The following is a 20,381-nucleotide window of genomic DNA, read 5'->3' on the forward strand; positions in this document are numbered from 1 at the left end:
TTATCAACAAATTTTGTTGAAAATAAGAAAAAGTTTTGGAGTGAGATTAACAAGTTAAGGAAGCCTAGAGAACAAATGGATTTGTCAGTTAAAAATAGGAGAGGAGAGTTATTAAATGGAGAGTTAGAGGTATTGGGAAGATGGAGGGAATATTTTGAGGAATTGTTAAATGTTGATGAAGATAGGGAAGCTGTGATTTCATGTATAGGGCAAGGAGGAATAACATCTTGTAGGAGTGAGGAAGAGCCAGTTGTGAGTGTGGGGGAAGTTCGTGAGGCAGTAGGTAAAATGAAAGGGGGTAAGGCAGCCGGGATTGATGGGATAAAGATAGAAATGTTAAAAGCAGGTGGGGATATAGTTTTGGAGTGGTTGGTGCAATTATTTAATAAATGTATGGAAGAGGGTAGGGTACCTAGGGATTGGCAGAGAGCATGCATAGTTCCTTTGTATAAAGGCAAAGGGGATAAAAGAGAGTGCAAAAATTATAGGGGGATAAGTCTGTTGAGTGTACCTGGTAAAGTGTATGGTAGAGTTATAATTGAAAGAATTAAGAGTAAGACGGAGAATAGGATAGCAGATGAACAAGGAGGCTTTAGGAAAGGTAGGGGGTGTGTGGACCAGGTGTTTACAGTGAAACATATAAGTGAACAGTATTTAGATAAGGCTAAAGAGGTCTTTGTGGCATTTATGGATTTGGAAAAGGCGTATGACAGGGTGGATAGGGGGGCAATGTGGCAGATGTTGCAAGTGTATGGTGTAGGAGGTAGGTTACTGAAAGCAGTGAAGAGTTTTTACGAGGATAGTGAGGCTCAAGTTAGAGTATGTAGAAAAGAGGGAAATTTTTTCCGAGTAAAAGTAGGCCTTAGACAAGGATGTGTGATGTCACCGTGGTTGTTTAATATATTTATAGATGGGGTTGTAAGAGAAGTAAATGCGAGGGTCTTGGCAAGAGGCGTGGAGTTAAAAGATAAAGAATCACACACAGGGTGGGAGTTGTCACAGCTGCTCTTTGCTGATGACACTGTGCTCTTGGGAGATTCTGAAGAGAAGCTGCAGAGATTGGTGGATGAATTTGGTAGGGTGTGCAAAAGAAGAAAATTAAAGGTGAATACAGGAAAGAGTAAGGTTATGAGGATAACAAAAAGATTAGGTGATGAAAGATTGAATATCAGATTGGAGGGAGAGAGTATGGAGGAGGTGAACGTATTCAGATATTTGGGAGTGGACGTGTCAGCGGATGGGTCTATGAAAGATGAGGTGAATCATAGAATTGATGAGGGAAAAAGAGTGAGTGGTGCACTTAGGAGTCTGTGGAGACAGAGAACTTTGTCCTTGGAGGCAAAGAGGGGAATGTATGAGAGTATAGTTTTACCAACGCTCTTATATGGGTGTGAAGCATGGGTGATGAATGTTGCAGCGAGGAGAAGGCTGGAGGCAGTGGAGATGTCATGTCTGAGGGCAATGTGTGGTGTGAATATAATGCAGAGAATTCGTAGTTTGGAAGTTAGGAGGAGGTGCGGGATTACCAAAACTGTTGTCCAGAGGGCTGAGGAAGGGTTGTTGAGGTGGTTCGGACATGTAGAGAGAATGGAGCGAAACAGAATAACTTCAAGAGTGTATCAGTCTGTAGTGGAAGGAAGGCGGGGTAGGGGTCGGCCTAGGAAGGGTTGGAGGGAGGGGGTAAAGGAGGTTTTGTGTGCGAGGGGCTTGGACTTCCAGCAGGCATGCGTGAGCGTGTTTGATAGGAGTGAATGGAGACAAATGGTTTTTAATACTTGACGTGCTGTTGGAGTGTGAGCAAAGTAACATTTATGAAGGGATTCAGGGAAACCGGCAGGCCGGACTTGAGTCCTGGAGATGGGAAGTACAGTGCCTGCACTCTGAAGGAGGGGTGTTAATGTTGCAGTTTAAAAACTGTAGTGTAAAGCACCCTTCTGGCAAGACAGTGATGGAGTGAATGATGGTGAAAGTTTTTCTTTTTCGGGCCACCCTGCCTTGGTGGGAATCGCCCAGTGTGATAATAAAAAAAAAAAAAAATAGTATATATATTATATATATTATATATATATATATATATATATATATATATATATATATATATATATATATATATATATATATATATATATATATATATATATATATATATATATATGTACACACACATTTGTAGTGCAACATAGATTTCTCAAAATATTTCATAATTATTTTGTCAGCACTGCATTTTTTTGGGGGGGGGGCAAAAAATTAGTTGGCTTTGCCATTTTTGTATGATTTTAGCATAGTATTTTGTTTATATGAGAGGCAGAAGATTTACTTGCTAATTGTGACTGATAATCTCCCCAAGGTCACAACCTGTGGCAATAGACTCTCCAGGGAGAAGTGGTGCACGCTTCTACAACTCCTGTGACAAGATGTACATTGTGAAAACACTAATTAGTGACGAAGTGGAACAAATGCATGCCCTGCTCAAAGAATACCATCCGGTAAGTGAAGAAATAGAACAGACGTAAACCCAGATCAAAGAATAATGTTGGGTGATTGGAGTAGAACAAATGTATGCTCTGCTCAAAGAATACCCTCCAGTAAGTGAAATAGAACAAATATAAGACCTGCTCAAAGAATACCATTTGGTAAGGGATGAAGTGGGACAAACATACGACTTGTTCAAAGAATACTATCCAATAGGTGATGAAGTAGATCAACCACATGCCCTGATCAAAGTACAGTATACTACCTGGTAAGTGAAGCAGACTTATGTGGTGAGTGAGTAAGACAGAGCTGTGATGAATATTTTCCTGAGGACCTGGGATAAAGTTGATCACATTACAGAGGTGTATATGTTACATGCACATTAACCCTTTGACTGTTTCGGTCGTATGTATACTACATACGTCTTGCGAGCCAGCGTTTTTGACGTATTTATACTCCAAAATTCTAGCTGCTTCAAATCAAGCAGGCCCACATGTGAGGGGATGGGTCAGTGTGGTCAGTGTGCGCAGTATAAAAAAAAATCCTGCAGCACGCAGTGCAAAATGAAAAAAAAAATCTCTGACTTTGTTTTTGGATTAAAATGCCATTTTTGAGGTGTATTTTTGTATAGTATTTATGGTTGTATTCTCGTTTTCTTGATTTCATTTGATAGAATGGAAGACATATTACAGAACTAGAGATGATGTTGATTGCTTTCACGATAAAAAGGACCTTGAAATTGAAGTCAAATTAGCGGAAATGTTAAATTTTTGCCGATGTTCAAGAGTAAACAAATGACATCCTTGTCCAGTAAGTGTCCAACTAGCCATTCTGATACACAGTCATGAATGGGTTGACATTATTTATACAATTATTACAATAATGCAGTAGTCTGCATAACAGTAAATCTTCTATTTTTTGTGTGAATAAAAATTCAAAATAGAAAGCAAGAGTAATATAAGAGGGGCCTGGAGATGTGACTGATGAACAGAGAAAATGTTATTTTAGTTCTAGGAATGTCTGCATTGTTCATTCTGGACTCTATTTTGAAACTGGCATCTTTTTTAATTTGTGTGAAATTGACCAAATTGCCAATTTCTGACCACTTTATTGGGTAGTTGAAATTGGTAAATGGGTGGTTTCTTGTACTCAGTTGATAAAACAGATGGAGTTCTAAAGAAATAGCTATGAGTTTGGTTGATTGGAACAATGGAATTGACCAAAAATAGGGCTCAAAGTGGGCAAAATCGCCAATGTGTAAACATCCCTGAGATTGCTAACTTCGTGAGAGTGTAATTCCGTAAGTTTTCCACCAAATTTCATACTTTTGGTGTCATTAATATTGGGAAAAGATTCTCTGTCTTTTCATAAGAAAAAATAATTTTTTTGTTTTTTTTCAAAAATCTTGCAACACAGAGAGAGAGACTTTAGGATTTGGGGTTGCGACAGTCAAAGGGTTAATTTATTCTTTGTTAATATTAGGCATGAAATGAATGACTTTAAAAACATGTGGTTAAGTTTATTGTTAATTCTATAATGTTTATACAGAGTATGAATTTGGCCATAGAATGAAAAAAAAAATTATTAGCATTAGAGGATAAATGCTTTGGCTGAACATTAAATTGATGTAGTTAACTGACCTTGTCATAAGCTATATGAATCTAAGTGCAAAATTTTAGCAATAGGCAAAACCAAATTGATATGTTAGTGAAAGAAGAAACTTGTATGATTTATTTTGGCTATCAGTCCCCTCATATTTATGATGAAATAATTCATGAGTTAATATTTGATTTAATTTAAAGGTATAATACATTATGTATAGATTATTTATTCTGCATGATATACAGTATTTGTTTGCATTATTTTAGAAAGTTGTGGCATAATCAGGGGACTTAACAAAAGTACAACAATAGAGCACTGAAGTGCATGCAGTGTGGTCATATGAGAAGTGAGAGGAAAGAAAGATTAGAGGCAAATTAATACATAAATGTTTACAAGATCAAGTGTTGTCATAAAATGGCCTGCCAAAATGTAGAGACCATTCATTATATACCATACTGTTTTAAATATGGTATAAAAATGATTTTGGATCAGATATTGTTCAAGAATAAGGTGGCACATTCTTAATATATTTTTTGTTTTCAGTATGTTGTGAACCGTCATGGCAAGACGTTGTTGCCGCAGTATCTGGCCATGTATCGCCTTACAGTAGACAACATTGAGACATACTGTGTTGTCATGAGAAATGTCTTTTCTACTTTTCTCCAAATACACAAGTAATTATGATGCTCCTAACTTATGCTTTGTAATAAAGGTCTCTTGTGAAAAATGCTAAGTGTTTTTTCACCAAAAATCTGCGCTTAGGAGAGGAGCCTCATGACGACTTATTGGTTTGTATTGTCTTATGGCATTTTCTGCTTTTCTTGCTCCGGTTGTGACATGAGAATGGTACAAGATTTAACAAAATATCTTATGAGGTTCCTCTTCTCTGGGATTTTGGTGTATTGCTTCAGTCATGGTACTATGAATTTTTATTCTTAAGTTTTTTAGTTATTTTTCTTATTTTCAGATCTCTGCTTTTTAATTATTTAAGTACTGTCTTTTGCTCATACATTCCCACAGTTTGCTCATAACCTGCCATTAATTTTCCCATCCTGTTTTAAGTTCACCAATTTATCTAATTACAGTATTAACTTAAGCCTTACCCCTATACAGGAGGTTCCCAAATTATGAATATCTGAGTCACTGTGATTTTCACTTAGGAATGTCTCACTTTGAAACCCATTAATTTCTCTCACATGCTGATCCATATACGTGAACATTTTAAACTTTCAGATGTAAATTATTTTCCAGAAATTATTTTTTTTCTTTCTTTCTTTCTCTCAAATATTTTAATTTTATTTTGTACACATACATATGAGTGACACCTACTCTCAGTTCACTGCCAGTTTTCTCAAATCTGCTGGAATGACTGATACGGAGGAAGTGTCGAATAAGCCAAGTGAAAAGACGGGGGCATAGTCAGAGAATGTTGTGTCAACATCCTTGGCCCACAACTCTTCACCCTCCTAACAGCAAAAATACTGGAATATGAGTAGAAGTTTGTAATGACTATATGGGTATGCAGGCTGCTAGCAGGCACATCCTGGTTGACCAGGTAATCAGCAATGAAGGCTGGCCTAACTCCAAGCTGCAAGGGAAAAAGAACCCTAGAAAATGGTTAATGCTATAAGGAAATCATTTAGCCAGATTTGTTTTCTGGAAGTGGGAAGCACAGGGGCTAGTATTCCAAAATATAGGTAGGGCTTAAGGCTACTCTGAAGGAAGGGTGGGGGGATGTTAGTCAGCAGGTAATCTGAATTGTGATGTCAGCCCACTTGTGGCAAGGTAGCAAATGAAAGAATGATGAAGAACAAGTTTCAATTTTTTTTTTCACCCTGCTCTGGTGGGAGAAGGTCATTAAGTAAAAAAATGTATACACAGTATATACCCACCTTGCCTTGGTGGGAAAGCAGCCGATATGTTAATATTAAAAAAACTACTGTTAATAATCAAGAATCTTTTTGCTAATTTGCTTCAATTTTCTTCAGGAAATACGATCTTAAGGGCTCGACAGTTGACCGTGAAGCATCCGTTAAAGAGCTTGAGAAGGACCTACCAACGTTAAAGGATAATGACTTCATGAAGGATGGTACAAAAATATACATTGGTGAGGAAGCAAAACAGCAGCTTATGGAGACACTTACAGCTGATGTAGAGGTATGGCAGTCTTGTAGCCATATGTTGAGCTCAACTGGAAGTCAAGATAAATTGGTAACATATGTAGCCTGAAAAGCTTGGCACTCGTATACTATACCAGTAACTAAGAAATTTTGTGTTCAATTGTTGCTGCTTAAGTTGATCAGTTGGTCTTTAGTGACACTGGTGTTGAGTATGGCCATGTTGGTGTGGAAAAAAATGAGATCTTCCAACATGATTATTCCTGCATGGTGTAGTACAGGAAAACCTCTCATTGACTAATAGGGGAAAAGGGTGTACAATAATGCTGTTTGTCCATAAATCCGAAATTATGAAATTAATATTTAATTATTGTCCTGTTCTCTTCTGAAGTACTGGACTTGGTCCACTAATGCAGAAGGCAGCTGGACACTTAAGAATATGGGTATTGTAACCTGTAGTACTACAGGACAGTATTGTACTGTATAGTAATTATATAGTACTCTATGTAATTTACAGTAATTTTACATATCTTTTCATGGAGAGATGAGGTGCAAACTGCTGTGATTGATAGTGGTGACTCAGAATAACTTTTATTTTGAGTCAAGAGGAACTGATTGAACTGTTAAGCTCTACTAGTGAAAATAATGTGGATGACTGGGAAAATGTAGATGGTTGAGAAGATGTAAGGGCTGAGAAGCCACAAATGGCTGAGAAGACGTAGAATTCTGAGAACCACATATTTTCTCTTTGCAGTACCACTAGTTTTAAAAACCAGTGTTAATTGCACTTTACTTAATATATTAATAAGGTCACACAAAATTCTCTTAAATCCAGGGATAATTAGAGACTGAATGACAAGTGTATGTGTGAGCAAGCATAGGTAGTCTACAGCTCAAGGAACTTTTAAAACAGACAGGTCCTGGATGTGGCCTCTTTGGCCCTTATTTGATAAATGTCAGAGTTAGCAGACTTAGTTTGGTACTTCAAAAGACAACCAGACACTATCGCTCCAGACAAAATATGGGATTACATAATTTTTTATTATTATGTTCGATAATTAATGTTTGTCTGGCCAATTTGTTTTTAATGAGAAGTTTTAGTGTATTTTAAAAGTTATAAAAGTTCCATAGGTAGAAGGTGTAAAATTGCGACAGCTTTCCGAATTTCTCTTGGACATTACAGTGGACCCCCGGTATTCGATATTAATCTGTTCCTGAGAGCTCATCGAATACCGATAATATCGAAAACCGAATCAATTTTCCTCATAAGAAATAATGGAAATCAAATTAATCCGTGCAAGACACCCAAAAGTATGCCAAAAAAAAATTTTACTACATGAAATATTAAGTTTAATGCAATAGAATGATTACAATAACAATAAAATAATTGACACTTACCTTTAATGAAGATCTGGTGATGATTGATGAGATGAGAGGAGGGGAGAGGTGTTAGTGTTTAGAAGGGGAATCCCCTTCCATTAGGACTTGAGGTAGCAAGTCCTTTTCCGGGGTTACTTCCCTTCTTCTTTTAATGCCACTAGGACCAGCTTGAGAGTCAGTGGACCTCTGTCGCACAACAAATCTGTCCATAGAGCTCTGTACCTCCCGTTCCTTTACTATTTGTCTAAAATGGGCCACAACATTGTCATTGTAATAGTCACCAGCACGGCTTGCAATAGCTGTGTTAGGGTGATCTTCATCCATAAAGGTTTGCACTTCAACCCACTGTGCACACATTTCCTTAATTTTTGAAGTAGACACAATGGATTCCACAACTGGCATAGGCTTCTCAGGGTTAGCCCCAAACCCTTCAAAATCTTTCTTAATTTCCATACTAATTCTCACCCTTTTTACCACAGGGTTGGCACTAGAAGCTTTCTTGGGGCCCATGGTGACTTATTTTGCAGAAACAAGCACCAAACACAGTGATAATATGGATAATATGGAATGTACTGAATGTATCCCTAGATGCGTGCACACTGGCTGGCTTGTAAACACTGGCAAACACGGGGCAGTTCTGGCCACACATGGACAGGTCTCGTATGAATCGTATCGAGTACAGAGGAAATTTTTTTGCGATATAATGCATCGAATACCGGATTTATCAAATACCGATGCCATCGAATACCGGGGGTCCACTGTATTGCACCATTCCAGTAACACACTTAGTGTACTATCTCCACACCTCAGTTCCAGGTATAAGTGCTATATACTGTACTATTCTGCAGCAGGGGAGAAAGAGAGGGAAGGGAATTGGAAGGCAGGAAGCATTGTTTTTAAAAAATTTTTGTAGTTTTCATGTTTTGAGGCTAAGCAGAAAAAAGGACTGAGGATGTATCCCTCAGTCGCTAATGTGTTCAAACCATATTTACTTAAAAATTCTTTTATAAAAAGAATGAGATGCATGAATGATTTTGTAACAAGGACTTGCAATTTGGTAGAGTAGTATAATTAATTATGGTACAAGTTTTCACTAAATTTAGCCTTACATGTTCAGTCTTGATTACAAGTTATGGTATGCTGTATGTAAATGTGGTACTTCTTCACAGTTCTTGATGAGGCTACATTTGATGGATTATTCACTCCTCCTGGGAATCCATGATATAGCTCGAGCAGAGATGGATGGAGTTACGCAGAATGAATCTGAAGAGGATGCAATTGAGGTAAGTGTTTCAATATTGTTAAAAATCCAGAGATTATTACGATAGATGAATAGACCAATTTTCATAAAAACACTTCAAAGCAAAGGTGAAGAATAGAAAAATAGTAAAGAATCAATACAATCTCAAAGATGAGTAGAGGAGGCAAGTCTGGAGATGGTTCATGCAATATCATTGATAAATATTCAGTACAAAGAATAGTCAAGATAAATGTAAAGACACTAAATTAAATCATTGCATACTTATTAATAGAGAATGTTTGTATTTTAATTTGTATATATCATATGGTATCCAGTCTGAGATGCAGTCATGAATGGTTGACATTATTTATAAAATTATTACAGTTATGCAGTAGTCTGCATAGCAATAAATCTTCTATTTTTTGTGTGAATAAAAATTCAAAATGAAAAGCAAGCATAATATAAGATAGACCTGGAGATGTGACTAATGAACAGAGAAAATGTTATTTTAGTGCCAGGAATGTCTGCATTGTTTATTCTGACCCCTATTTTTAAATTGGCCTTTCTTGAATTTTGTGTGAAATTGGCCAAATTAGTAATTTCTGATCACTTTTTTGGGTAGTTAAAGTAAGTAAATGGTCAGTTTCTTGTACTCAGTCGATAAAAGAAGTTCTAGCAAAATAGCTATGAGTTTGGTTGAGTGGAGCAAAGAATTGGCCCAAAATGGGGCTCAAAGTGGACAAAATTACCGATGTGTAAATATCGCTGAGACCGCTAACTTCATGAGAGCATAATTCCATAAATTTTCCATCAAATTTCATGCTTTTGGTATCAATATCTTCAGAAAAAGATTCTCTGTCATTTCATAAGAAAAAAAGAATTTTTGTTTTCTTCTTGAAAATTCTTCGACACTGAGCAAGTTTGCGAGCATGGGTCTCAGCACTCAAAGGGTTAAATGTTGGAGAGAGAATTAGGTTGAAGGCAGTGGAGAAGTGTCTGAGGGCAATGTGTGGTGTGAGTATTATGCAGAGAATTCATAGTTTTTAGGAAGAGATGTAGGGTTACTAAAAATACTATCCAAAGGGCTGAAAAGGGGTTACTGAGGTGTTAAGGACATTTTGAAAGGATAGAGCACAATAAGATGACCAGGAGGGTGTATAAATCTGGGGTGAAAGGGAGGAGGGGTGGGGGTGTTAGATAGGAATGAATGGAGGCAAGTGGTTCTGATGATTTGACGTTCCATCAGTGTGAGCAAGCTAACATTTATGAAGGAATTCAGGGAAAATGATTAGCCAGACATGAGTCCTGGAGGTGGGAAGAGCATTGGCTTCATTCTGAAGGAGGAGTGAGGATGTTGTGGTTTGTAGGGTTATCCAACTTTGATGTCAGCATGTTTCTGGCAAATCAGTGATTGAATGAATGATGGTGAAAGTGTTTCTTCTTCTTTGGGTCACCTTACTTTGGTGGGATATGGCCACTGTGTTAAAGAAATGTATGTGTACTATTTTTAGTTTCCAACTATTGGTAACCCATGATATGAAGATAAATGCTTAGACAATGCTTCAGTCTGTTCTCGACCATTATCAAGTTAAGTGTCAAGTCAAAACATTTATTTCCATATTGTGGGTTACAGGTGAATTGTTTCAGTCAAAATATTGTAACTTGTACTTCCTGACTGTATGTAGGGGCACGCTCAAGAATTATTAAGCATCTGTGAGATTTTAAGATATTTGTCGGGTAATCAGTGTGCAAGTAGTGGAAGTTGTGTTAAGTTACATATTTCTTATATACTGTACAATACTTCTTCTTGGTCCATCTCAGGAAGAAGATGATGATGAGTGTAGTGGTGTACCAACTCCACCTGACTCGCCAAATACAGCTGCCCGAGAACGAGCGACCAGTAATGGAGCCATCGATCCTGATGTTGAAATATATGCTATTGAGAGTAATGAAAGTAAATATCTTTATTTTTGTACTGTATCTTGATAAGTAAAATGGTTATGTCCCCAATGCAGCCCTTTTAGGCCCTTCATCATAATATTTATTTTTCACTTAAGTTTTCAAATTTGAGATACCTTAAATTGAGTTTTCTCTTCAATTAATATGGAATCAGTCTGTTGTTTAGAGCTTTATATCTGCTTTATGGTTAGCCCTACACTATACAGCCTACTCATTTATTTTCATGAGATCATTTATTTATGACCCATCATGATGCTGTACAGGATCTAGACAGTTTTTATGTCATTATTTACCAGTCCATGTGAACGGAGAGTAGGTAAATAAATTGACTTGCTTTGTTCTTAATTTTTTTCCACATGAAAGAAACAGCATTCATGTACAGTATGGCCCCACTTACATAGCAGGTTAGGTTCCAGGCTACTGCTGGAAAGCGGACATCGCCGGAAAGCAGAAAGCCATTTTTTCCACTTTTAAATGCATATAAATGCCAGATAACAAGTTTATGCTAACGTATATTAAGTTAGCAGTAGACATTTAAAAAAACAAAGTAAAATACACATACGGTAAACTCATTACATACCTTAAAATATTTGTAGTCTTAATGTAGGGTGAGACACGTAGTATGTAAACAAGCAGACGAACAGGTCTGGTTATGGTTGATGCATGTTCATTTCCATGTCTGTGAATCTTATACCATAATACAAACACCTTACATTATGTACAAGTTGTCCTCATGTTGGTTAAGTAGAATAAATAAAGAGCAACACTCCCATATTCACATAATACACCATTTTTAGAGGAATAACACTCTGAGTGAAAGCATACGAAAGGAATAATTTTCTACAGTAATACCATTGTGTACACATTTTCTTTCGTGTTGAACTAGAGAAAACGTTATTCTTTCCAACGCTCCAACAAGACAACTGGAAAAACGTCTCATATTTATGTTAATTTATTCTATTGTGGGTGTATTTATCATGTTTATATGTTACATAGTGTGTTTATTAAGTAATTTTGAAAAAAATATCATAGATGGATTAAAGAAAATGTCTATATTAACATAATATACAACATTCAGTAGGCCTCAATGTCTATATTAACATAATATACAACATTCAGTGGGCCTCAATGTCTATATTAACATAATATACAACATTCAGTGGGCCTCAATGTCTATATTAACATAATATACAACATTCAGTGGGCCTCAGTGATTTTTATTGCATATCATTATTATTATTAATATGGTGTTCTCAAGACTAATCAGACGCTCTTAGTGATTTTAATGTATACCTGCATGCCAGCACAGTGTATAATTTTTTTTTTTTTTCCAACAAGTTGGCCATCTCCAACCGAGGCAGGGTGACCCAAAGAGAAAGAAAATCCCCAAAAAGAAAATACTTTCATCATTCAACACTTTCACCTCACTCACACATAATCACTGTTTTTGCAGAGGTGCTCAGAACACAACAGTTTAGAAGTATTTTTTTTTTTTTTTTTTTTTTTTTTTTCAACAAGTCGGTCGTCTCCCACTGAGGCAGGGTGACCCAAAAAAGAAAGAAAATCCCCAAAAAGAAAATACTTTCATCATCATTCAACACTTTCACCACACTCACACATTATCACTGCTTTTGCAGAGGTGCTCAGAATACAACAGCTTAGAAGCATATATGTATAAAGATACACAACATATCCCTCCAAACTGCCAATATCCCAAACCCCTCCTTTAAAGTGCAGGCATTGTACTTCCCATTTCCAGGACTCAAGTCCGACTATATGAAAATAACCGGTTTCCCTGAATCCCTTCACTAAGTATTGCCCTGCTCACACTCCAACAGATCGTCAAGTCCCAAATACCATTTGTCTCCATTCACTCCTATCTAGCACGCTCACTCACGCTTGCTGGAAGTCCAAACCCCTTGCCCACAACACCTCCTTTACCTCCTCCCTCCAACCTTTTCAAGGATGACCCCTACCCCGCCTTCCTTCCCCTACAGATTTATACGCTCTCCATGTCATTCTACTTTGATCCATTCTCTCTAAATGACCAAACCACCTCAACAAACCCTCTTCAGCCCTCTGACTAATACATTTTATTAACTCCACACCTTCTCCTAATTTCCACACTCCGAATTTTCTGCATAATATTTACACCACACGTTGCTCTTAGACAGGACATCTCCACTGCCTCCAACCGCCTCCTTGCTGCATCATTTACAACCCAAGCTTCACACCCTTATAAGAGTGTTGGTATTATTATAGTCTCATACATTCCCTTCTTTGCCTCCATAGATAACATTTTTTGCCTCCACATATACCTCAATGCACCACTCACTTTTTTCCTTCATCAATTCTATGATTAACCTCATCCTTCATAAATCCATGTATATGTATATATGTATATGTATATGTATACAGTGGACCCTCGCATAGCACTATTAATCCGTTCCTGAGAGCTCATTGTTATGCGAAATTATCGTTATGCGAATTAATTTTCCCCATAAGAAATAATGGAAATCAAATTAATCTGTGCAAGACACCCAAAAGTATGAAAAAAAATTTTTTTTACCACATGAAATATTAATTTTAATACACATAAACTGAAGAAGACATGCACAGTTACATGACACTTACCTTTATTGAAGATCTGGTGATGATTGATGGGATGGGAGGAGGGGAGAGTGTGGATGGTGTTAGTGTTTAGAAGGGGAATCCCCTTCCATTAGGACTTGAGGTGTCAAGTCCTTTTCCGGGGTTACTTCCCTTCTTCTTTTAATGCCACTAGGACCAGCTTGAGAGTCACAGGACCTCTGTCGCACAACATATCTGTCCATAGAGGCCTGTACCTCTCGTTCCTTTATGACTTTCCTAAAGTGTTTCACAACATTGTCAGTGTAATAGTCACCAGCACGGCTTGCAATAGCTGTGTGAGGGTGATTTTCATCAAAAAGGTTTGCACTTTAAGCCACATTGCACACATTTCCTTAATCTTTGAAGTAGGCAACTTCTTCAATTTCTCTATCCCCTCCTCCGGAGCAGTTTCCTCAGGTGTGGCCTCTTACTGTTGAAGATGATCTAGCAGCTCATCAGTGGTTAGTTCTTCATTGTCCTCCTCCAGCAACTCTTCCACATCCTCCCCACTAACCTCACCAATATGAGCACTAGTTCCAGGCATTTTTTCCTGTTCACCTGGGTGTTAGTCAATTGTTGTGGGTCGCATCCTGGGGGACAAGATTAAGGACCCAAATGGAAATAAGTTACAGTCCTTGATGATGCACTGACTTTCTTGGGTTATCCTGGGTGGCTAACCCTCCGGGGTTAATCGTTTCTCGGTAATTGTTTCACGTTAAGCCACACCAACAACACACTCTCCACATCTTCGATTAATACAGTTGATGGTGGTGCAGCAACAACAACAGCTGACTGTGGTGCAGCAGCAGCTGACCATGGTGCAGCAGCAGCTGACCATGGTGCAGCAGCAGCTGTGGTGTAGCAACAGCTGACCATAGTGCAGCAGCAGTTGTAGTGCAGCAACAGCTGACCATGGTGCAGCAGCAGCTGTGGTGCAGCAACAGCTGACCATGGTGCAGCAGCAGCTGTGGTGCAGCAACAGCTGACCATGGTGCAGCAGCAGCTGTGGTGCAGCAACAGCTGACTGGTCCAGTAACAGCTGACCTTGGTGCAGCAGCAGCTGACTGTGGTATGATAGTATTTATCACCCTTTTTACTACAGGGTTGGCACTAGAAGTTTTCTTTGGGCCCATGGTGGCTTATTTAGCAGTAACAAGCACTATAAATAATGGAATAATACAAAATGTATCGAATGTATGCATGCAACCAGCCACCCTGGCTTGTAAACAATGACGGCAAGGCAGGCGCTCAGGCTGGACGGACAGGTTCGGGACGAGTCATGTTCAGAAACAGCTGATGGTGGTGCAACAGCAGCTGACTGATCCAGCAACAGCTGACTGGTCCAGCAACAGCTGACTGGCCCAGCAACAGCTGACTGTGGTGCAGCAGCAGCTGACTGATCCAACAACAGCTGACTGGTCCAGCAACAGCTGAACGTGGTGCAGCAGCAGCTGACTGATCCAGCAACAGCTGACTGGTCCAGCAACAGCTGATCGTGGTGCGGCAGCAGCTGACTGATCCAGCAACAGCTGACTGGTCCAGCAACAGCTGACTGGTCCAGCAACAGCTGACCGTGGTGCAGCAGCAGCTGACTGATCCAGCAACAGCTGACTGGTCCAGCAACAGCTGAACATGGTGCAGCAGCAGCTGACTGATCCAGTAACAGCTGACTGGTCAAGCAACAGCTGATCATGGTGCAGCAGCAGCTGACTGATCCAGCAACAGCTGACTGGTCCAGCAACAGCTGACTGGCCCAGCAACAGCTGACTGTGGTGCAGCAGCAGCTGACTGATCCAACAACAGCTGACTGGTCCAGCAATAGCTGACCATGGTGCTGCAGCAGCTGACTGATCCAGCAACAGCTGACTGGTCCAGCAACAGCTGAACATGGTGCAGCAGCAGCTGACTGATCCAGCAACAGCTGACTGGTCCAGCAACAGCTGACCATGGTGCAGCAGCAGCTGACTGATCCAGCAACAGCTGACTGGTCCAGCAACAGCTGATCGTGGTGCAGCAGCAGCTGACTGGTCCAGCAACAGCTGACCATGGTGTAGCAGCAGTTGACTGTGGTATGATAGTATTTCTCACCCTTTTTACCACAGGGTTAGCGCTAGAAGCTTTCTTGGGATCCATGGTCACTTATTTTGCAGATGAAATCACCAAAAACGCTGTAATAATACGAAATGTTCCGATTGTATGCTTGGATGTTACCACGGAGGCTGGCTTGTAAACAATGCCACCGGCGGAACATGTGAGGCTGGCTCAGGCCGCACATTAGACGCCTCTCGGACCAATAGCGTTGAGCGAGTTTTTTAGCTGTATGTGAGGCAAAATTTTAGCAATAAAATGTATCGGTATGCGGATTTAACGTTATGTGATGCCAACGGTGTGCGAGAGTCCACTGTATATATATATATATATATATATATATATATATATATATATATATATATATATATATATATATATATATATATATATATATATTTTTATTATTATTTTATTATTATCACACCGGCTGATTCCCACCAAGGCAGGGTGGCCCGAAAAAGAAAAACTTTCACCATCATTCACTCCCTCACTGTCTTGCCAGTTTTTAAACTGCAACATTAACACCCCTCCTTCAGAGTGCAGGCACTGTACTTCCCATCTCCAGGACTCAAGTCCGGCCTGCCGGTTTCCCTGAACCCCTTCATAAATGTTACTTTGCTCACACTCCAACAGCACGTCAAATATTAGAAACCATTTGTCTCCATTCACTCCCATCAAACACGCTCATGCTTGCCTGCTGGAAGTCCAAGCCCCTCGCACACAAAACCTCCTTTACCCCCTCCCTCCAACCTTTCCTAGGCCGACCCCTACCCCGCCTTCCTTCCACTACAGACTGATACACTCTTGAAGTCACTCTGTTTCGCTCCATTCTCTCTACATGCCCGAACCACCTCAACAACCCTTCCTCAGCCCTCTGGACAACAGTTTTGGTAATCCCGCACCTCCTCCTAACTTCCAAACTACGAGTTCTCTGCATTATATTCACACCACACATTGCCCTCATACATGACATCTCCACTGCCTCCAGCCTTCTCCTCGCTGCAACATTCATCACCCATGCTTCACACCCATATAAGAGCGTTGGTAAAACTATACTCTCATACATTTCCCTCTTTGCCTCCAAGGACAAAGTTCTTTGTCTCCACAGACTCCTAAGTGCACCACTCACTTTTTTTCCCTCATCAATTCTATGATTCACCTCATCTTTCATAGACCCATCTGCTGACATGTCCACTCCCAAATATCTGAATACATTCACCTCCTCCATACTCTCTCCCTCCAATCTGATATCCAATCTTTCATCACCTAATCTTTTTGTTATCCTCATTACCTTACTCTTTCCTGTATTCACTTTTAATTTTCTTCTTTTGCACACCCTACCAAATTCATCCATCAATCTCTGCAACTTCTCTTCAGAATCTCCCAAGAGCACAGTGTCATCAGCAAAGAGCAACTGTGACAACTCCCACTTTGTGTGATTCTTTATCTTAACTCCACGCCTCTTGCCAAGACCCTCGCATTTACAGTGGACCCCCGATTAACGATATTTTTTCATTCCAGAAGTATGTTCAGGTGCCAGTACTGACCGAATTTGTTCCCATAAGGAATATTGTGAAGTAGATTAGTCCATTTCAGACCCCCAAACATACACGTACAAACGCACTTATATAAATACACTTACATAATTGGTCACATTAGGAGGTGATCGTTAAGCGGGGGTCCACTGTACTTCTCTTACAACCCCATCTATAAATATATTAAACAACCACGGTGACATCACACATCCTTGTCTAAGGCCTACTTTTACTGGGAAATAATTTCCCTCTTTCCTACATACTCTAACTTGAGCCTCACTATCCTCGTAAAAACTCTTCACTGCTTTCAGTAACCTACCTCTTACACCATACACCTGCAACATCTGCCACATTGTCCCCCTATCCACCCTGTCATACGCCTTTTCCAAATCCCTAAATGCCACAAAGACCTCTTTAGCCTTATCTAAATACTGTTCACTTATATGTTTCACTGTAAACACCTGGTCCACACACCCCCTACCTTTCCTAAAGCCTCCTTGTTCATCTGCTATCCTATTCTCCATCTTACTCTTAATTCTTTCAATAATAACTCTACCATACACTTTACCAGGTATACTCAACAGACGACTTCTTCTTTCTTTCAACATACCAGCAGTATCCCACCGAGGCGGGGTGGCCCAAAAGAAAAAACTGAAGTTTCTCTTTTTAAATTTAGTAATATATACAGGAGAAGGGGTTACTAGCCCCTTGCTCCCGGCATTTTAGTCGCCTCTTACAACACGCATGGCTTACGGAGGAAGAATTCTGTTCCACTTCCCCATGGAGGACTCAACAGACTTATCCCCCTATAATTTTTGCACTCTCTTTTGTCCCCTTTGCCTTTATACAAAGGAACTATGCATGCTCTCTGCCAATCCCTAGGTACCTTACCCTCTTCTATACATTTATTAAATAATTGCACCAACCACTCCAAAACTATATCCCCACCTGCTTTTAACATTTCTATCTTTATCCCATCAATTCCGGCTGCCTTACCCCCTTTCATTTTACCTACTGCCTCACGAACTTCCCCCACACTCACAACTGGCTCTTCCTCACTCATACAAGATGTTATTCCTCCTTGCCCTATACACGAAATCACAGCTTCCCTATCTTCATCAACATTTAACAATTCCTCAAAATATTCCCTCCATCTTCCCAATACCACTAACTCTCCATTTAATAACTCTCCTCTCCTATTTTTAACTGACAAATCCATTTGTTCTCTAGGCTTCCTTAACTTGTTAATCTCACTCCAAAACTTTTTCTTATTTTCAACAAAATTTGTTGATAACATCTCACCCACTCTCTTATTTGCTCTCTTTTTACATTGCTTCACCACTCTCATAACCTCTCTCTTTTTCTCCATATACTCTTCCCACCTTTCATCACTTCTACTTTGTAAAAACTTCTCATATGCTAACTTTTTCTCCCTTACTACTCTCTTTACATCATCATTCCACCAATCGCTCCTCTTCCTTCCCGCACCCACTTTCCTGTAACCACAAACTTCTGCTGAACACTCTAACACTACATTTTTAAGCCTACCCCATACCTCTTTGACCCCATTGCCTATGCTCTCATTAGCCCATCTATCCTCCAATAGCTGCTTATATCTTACCCTAACTGCCTCCTCTTTTAGTTTATAAACCTTCACCTCTCTCTTCCCTGATGCTTCTATTCTCCTTGTATCCCATCTACCTTTTACTCTCAGTGTAGCTACAACTAGAAAGTGATCTGATATATCTGTGGCCCCTCTATAAACATGTACATCCTGAAGTCTACTCAACAGTCTTTTATCTACCAATACATAATCCAACAAACTACTGTCATTTCGCCCTACATCATATCTTGTATACTTATTTATCCTCTTTTTCTTAAAATATGTATTACCTATAACTAAACCCCTTTCTATACAAAGTTCAATCAAAGGGCTTCCATTATCATTTACACCTGGCACCCCAAACTTACCTACCACACCCTCTCTAAAAGTTTCTCCTACTTTAACATTCAGGTCCCCTACCACAATTACTCTCTCACTTGGTTCAAAGGCTCCTATACATTCACTTAACATCTCCCAAAATCTCTCTCTCTACATTCCTCTCTTCTCCAGGTGCATACACGCTTATTATGACCCACTTTTCGCATCCAACCTTTACTTTAATCCACATAATTCTTGAATTTACACATTCATATTCTCTTTTGTCCTTCCATAACTGATCCTTCAATCACCTCCCAATGTGACCAATTATGTAAGTGTATTTATGTAAGTGCGTTTGTACGTGTATGTTTGGGGGTCTGAAATGGACTAATCTAATTCACAATATTCCTTATGGGAACAAATTCTTTCAGTACTGGCACCTGATCATACTTCTGGAATGAAATAATATCGTAAACCGGGGGTCCACTGTATATATGTATATGTACATATATTTTCTAGGTAGTAGGTTGGTAGACAGCAACCACCCAGGGAGGTACTACCGTCCTGCCAAGTGAGTGTAAAACGAAAGCCTGTAATTGTTTTACATGATGGTAGGATTGCTGGTGTCCTTTTTTCTGTCTCATGAACATGCAAAATTTCAGGTACGTCTTGCTACTTCTACTTAACACTCAGGTCACACTACACGTACATGTACAAGCGTATATATACATACCCCTCTGGGTTTTCTTCTATTTTCTTTCTAGTTTCTTGTTCTTGTTTATTTCCTCATATCTCTATGGGGAAGTGGAACAGAATTCTTCCTCCGTAGGCCATGCGTGTTGTAAGAGGCGACTAAAATGCCGGGAGCAAGGGGCTAGTAACCCCTTCTCCTGTATATATTACTAAATTTGAAAGGAGAAACTTTGGTTTTTTCTTTTGGGCCACCCCGCCTCGGTGGGATATGGCCGGTGTGTTGAAAGAAAGAATATATATTTTATATATGTATATAAAACATGAAATGACTTTAAAACACTTTGAAATTTTGGAAAGTTTCCAGACATAATGGAGAGACGTGGTGCTCGTGGAGCTCACGGAGAATGTAAACAAAACGGGTGGGGTGTGGTGACCATATTAGAAAGTCAGGCGGGGGAGGCATATAGCGAGTGTTGGTCATAATTTGAAATGTCTGTATTAGTGGAATGTCATAAGGTGAAACACCATAAAGTGGGACCCTAATGTATTCCCTTTCTCAATATAACTATTTCCCTTGAGATAGCATATTTAAACCACAAGAGTTTTTACTGTCTTTGTTGAAAACCCGTTATGTTAAAAAGAAAAAAATACTAGAATTGTCGTCTACATGTATGTCCACATTCACATCCACAGGTGTTGACTGGGATGATGTCACTGTTTTACTTATTTCTCTAAACTTG

The 20,381-nt window shown here is 39.3% G+C and overlaps 1 protein-coding gene across 1 annotated transcript in view; it reads left to right on the forward strand.

The window, feature by feature from the left end:
* Positions 1-2,347: 2,347 nt before the first annotated feature.
* Positions 2,348-20,381, forward strand: part of LOC128684563 (phosphatidylinositol 5-phosphate 4-kinase type-2 alpha) — a gene marked incomplete at its 5' end in the record, with an annotated part of 42,676 nt that continues 24,642 nt past the window's right edge. The window contains 5 exon segments of the mRNA XM_053770824.2: positions 2,348-2,486; positions 4,618-4,748; positions 6,063-6,231; positions 8,741-8,854; positions 10,633-10,765. Of these exon segments, the coding sequence (XP_053626799.2) occupies positions 2,348-2,486; positions 4,618-4,748; positions 6,063-6,231; positions 8,741-8,854; positions 10,633-10,765 (686 nt within the window).

Source organism: Cherax quadricarinatus, chromosome 4 (assembly GCF_038502225.1).
Source record: "Cherax quadricarinatus isolate ZL_2023a chromosome 4, ASM3850222v1, whole genome shotgun sequence".
NCBI classification, from domain to species: Eukaryota; Metazoa; Arthropoda; class Malacostraca; order Decapoda; family Parastacidae; genus Cherax; species Cherax quadricarinatus.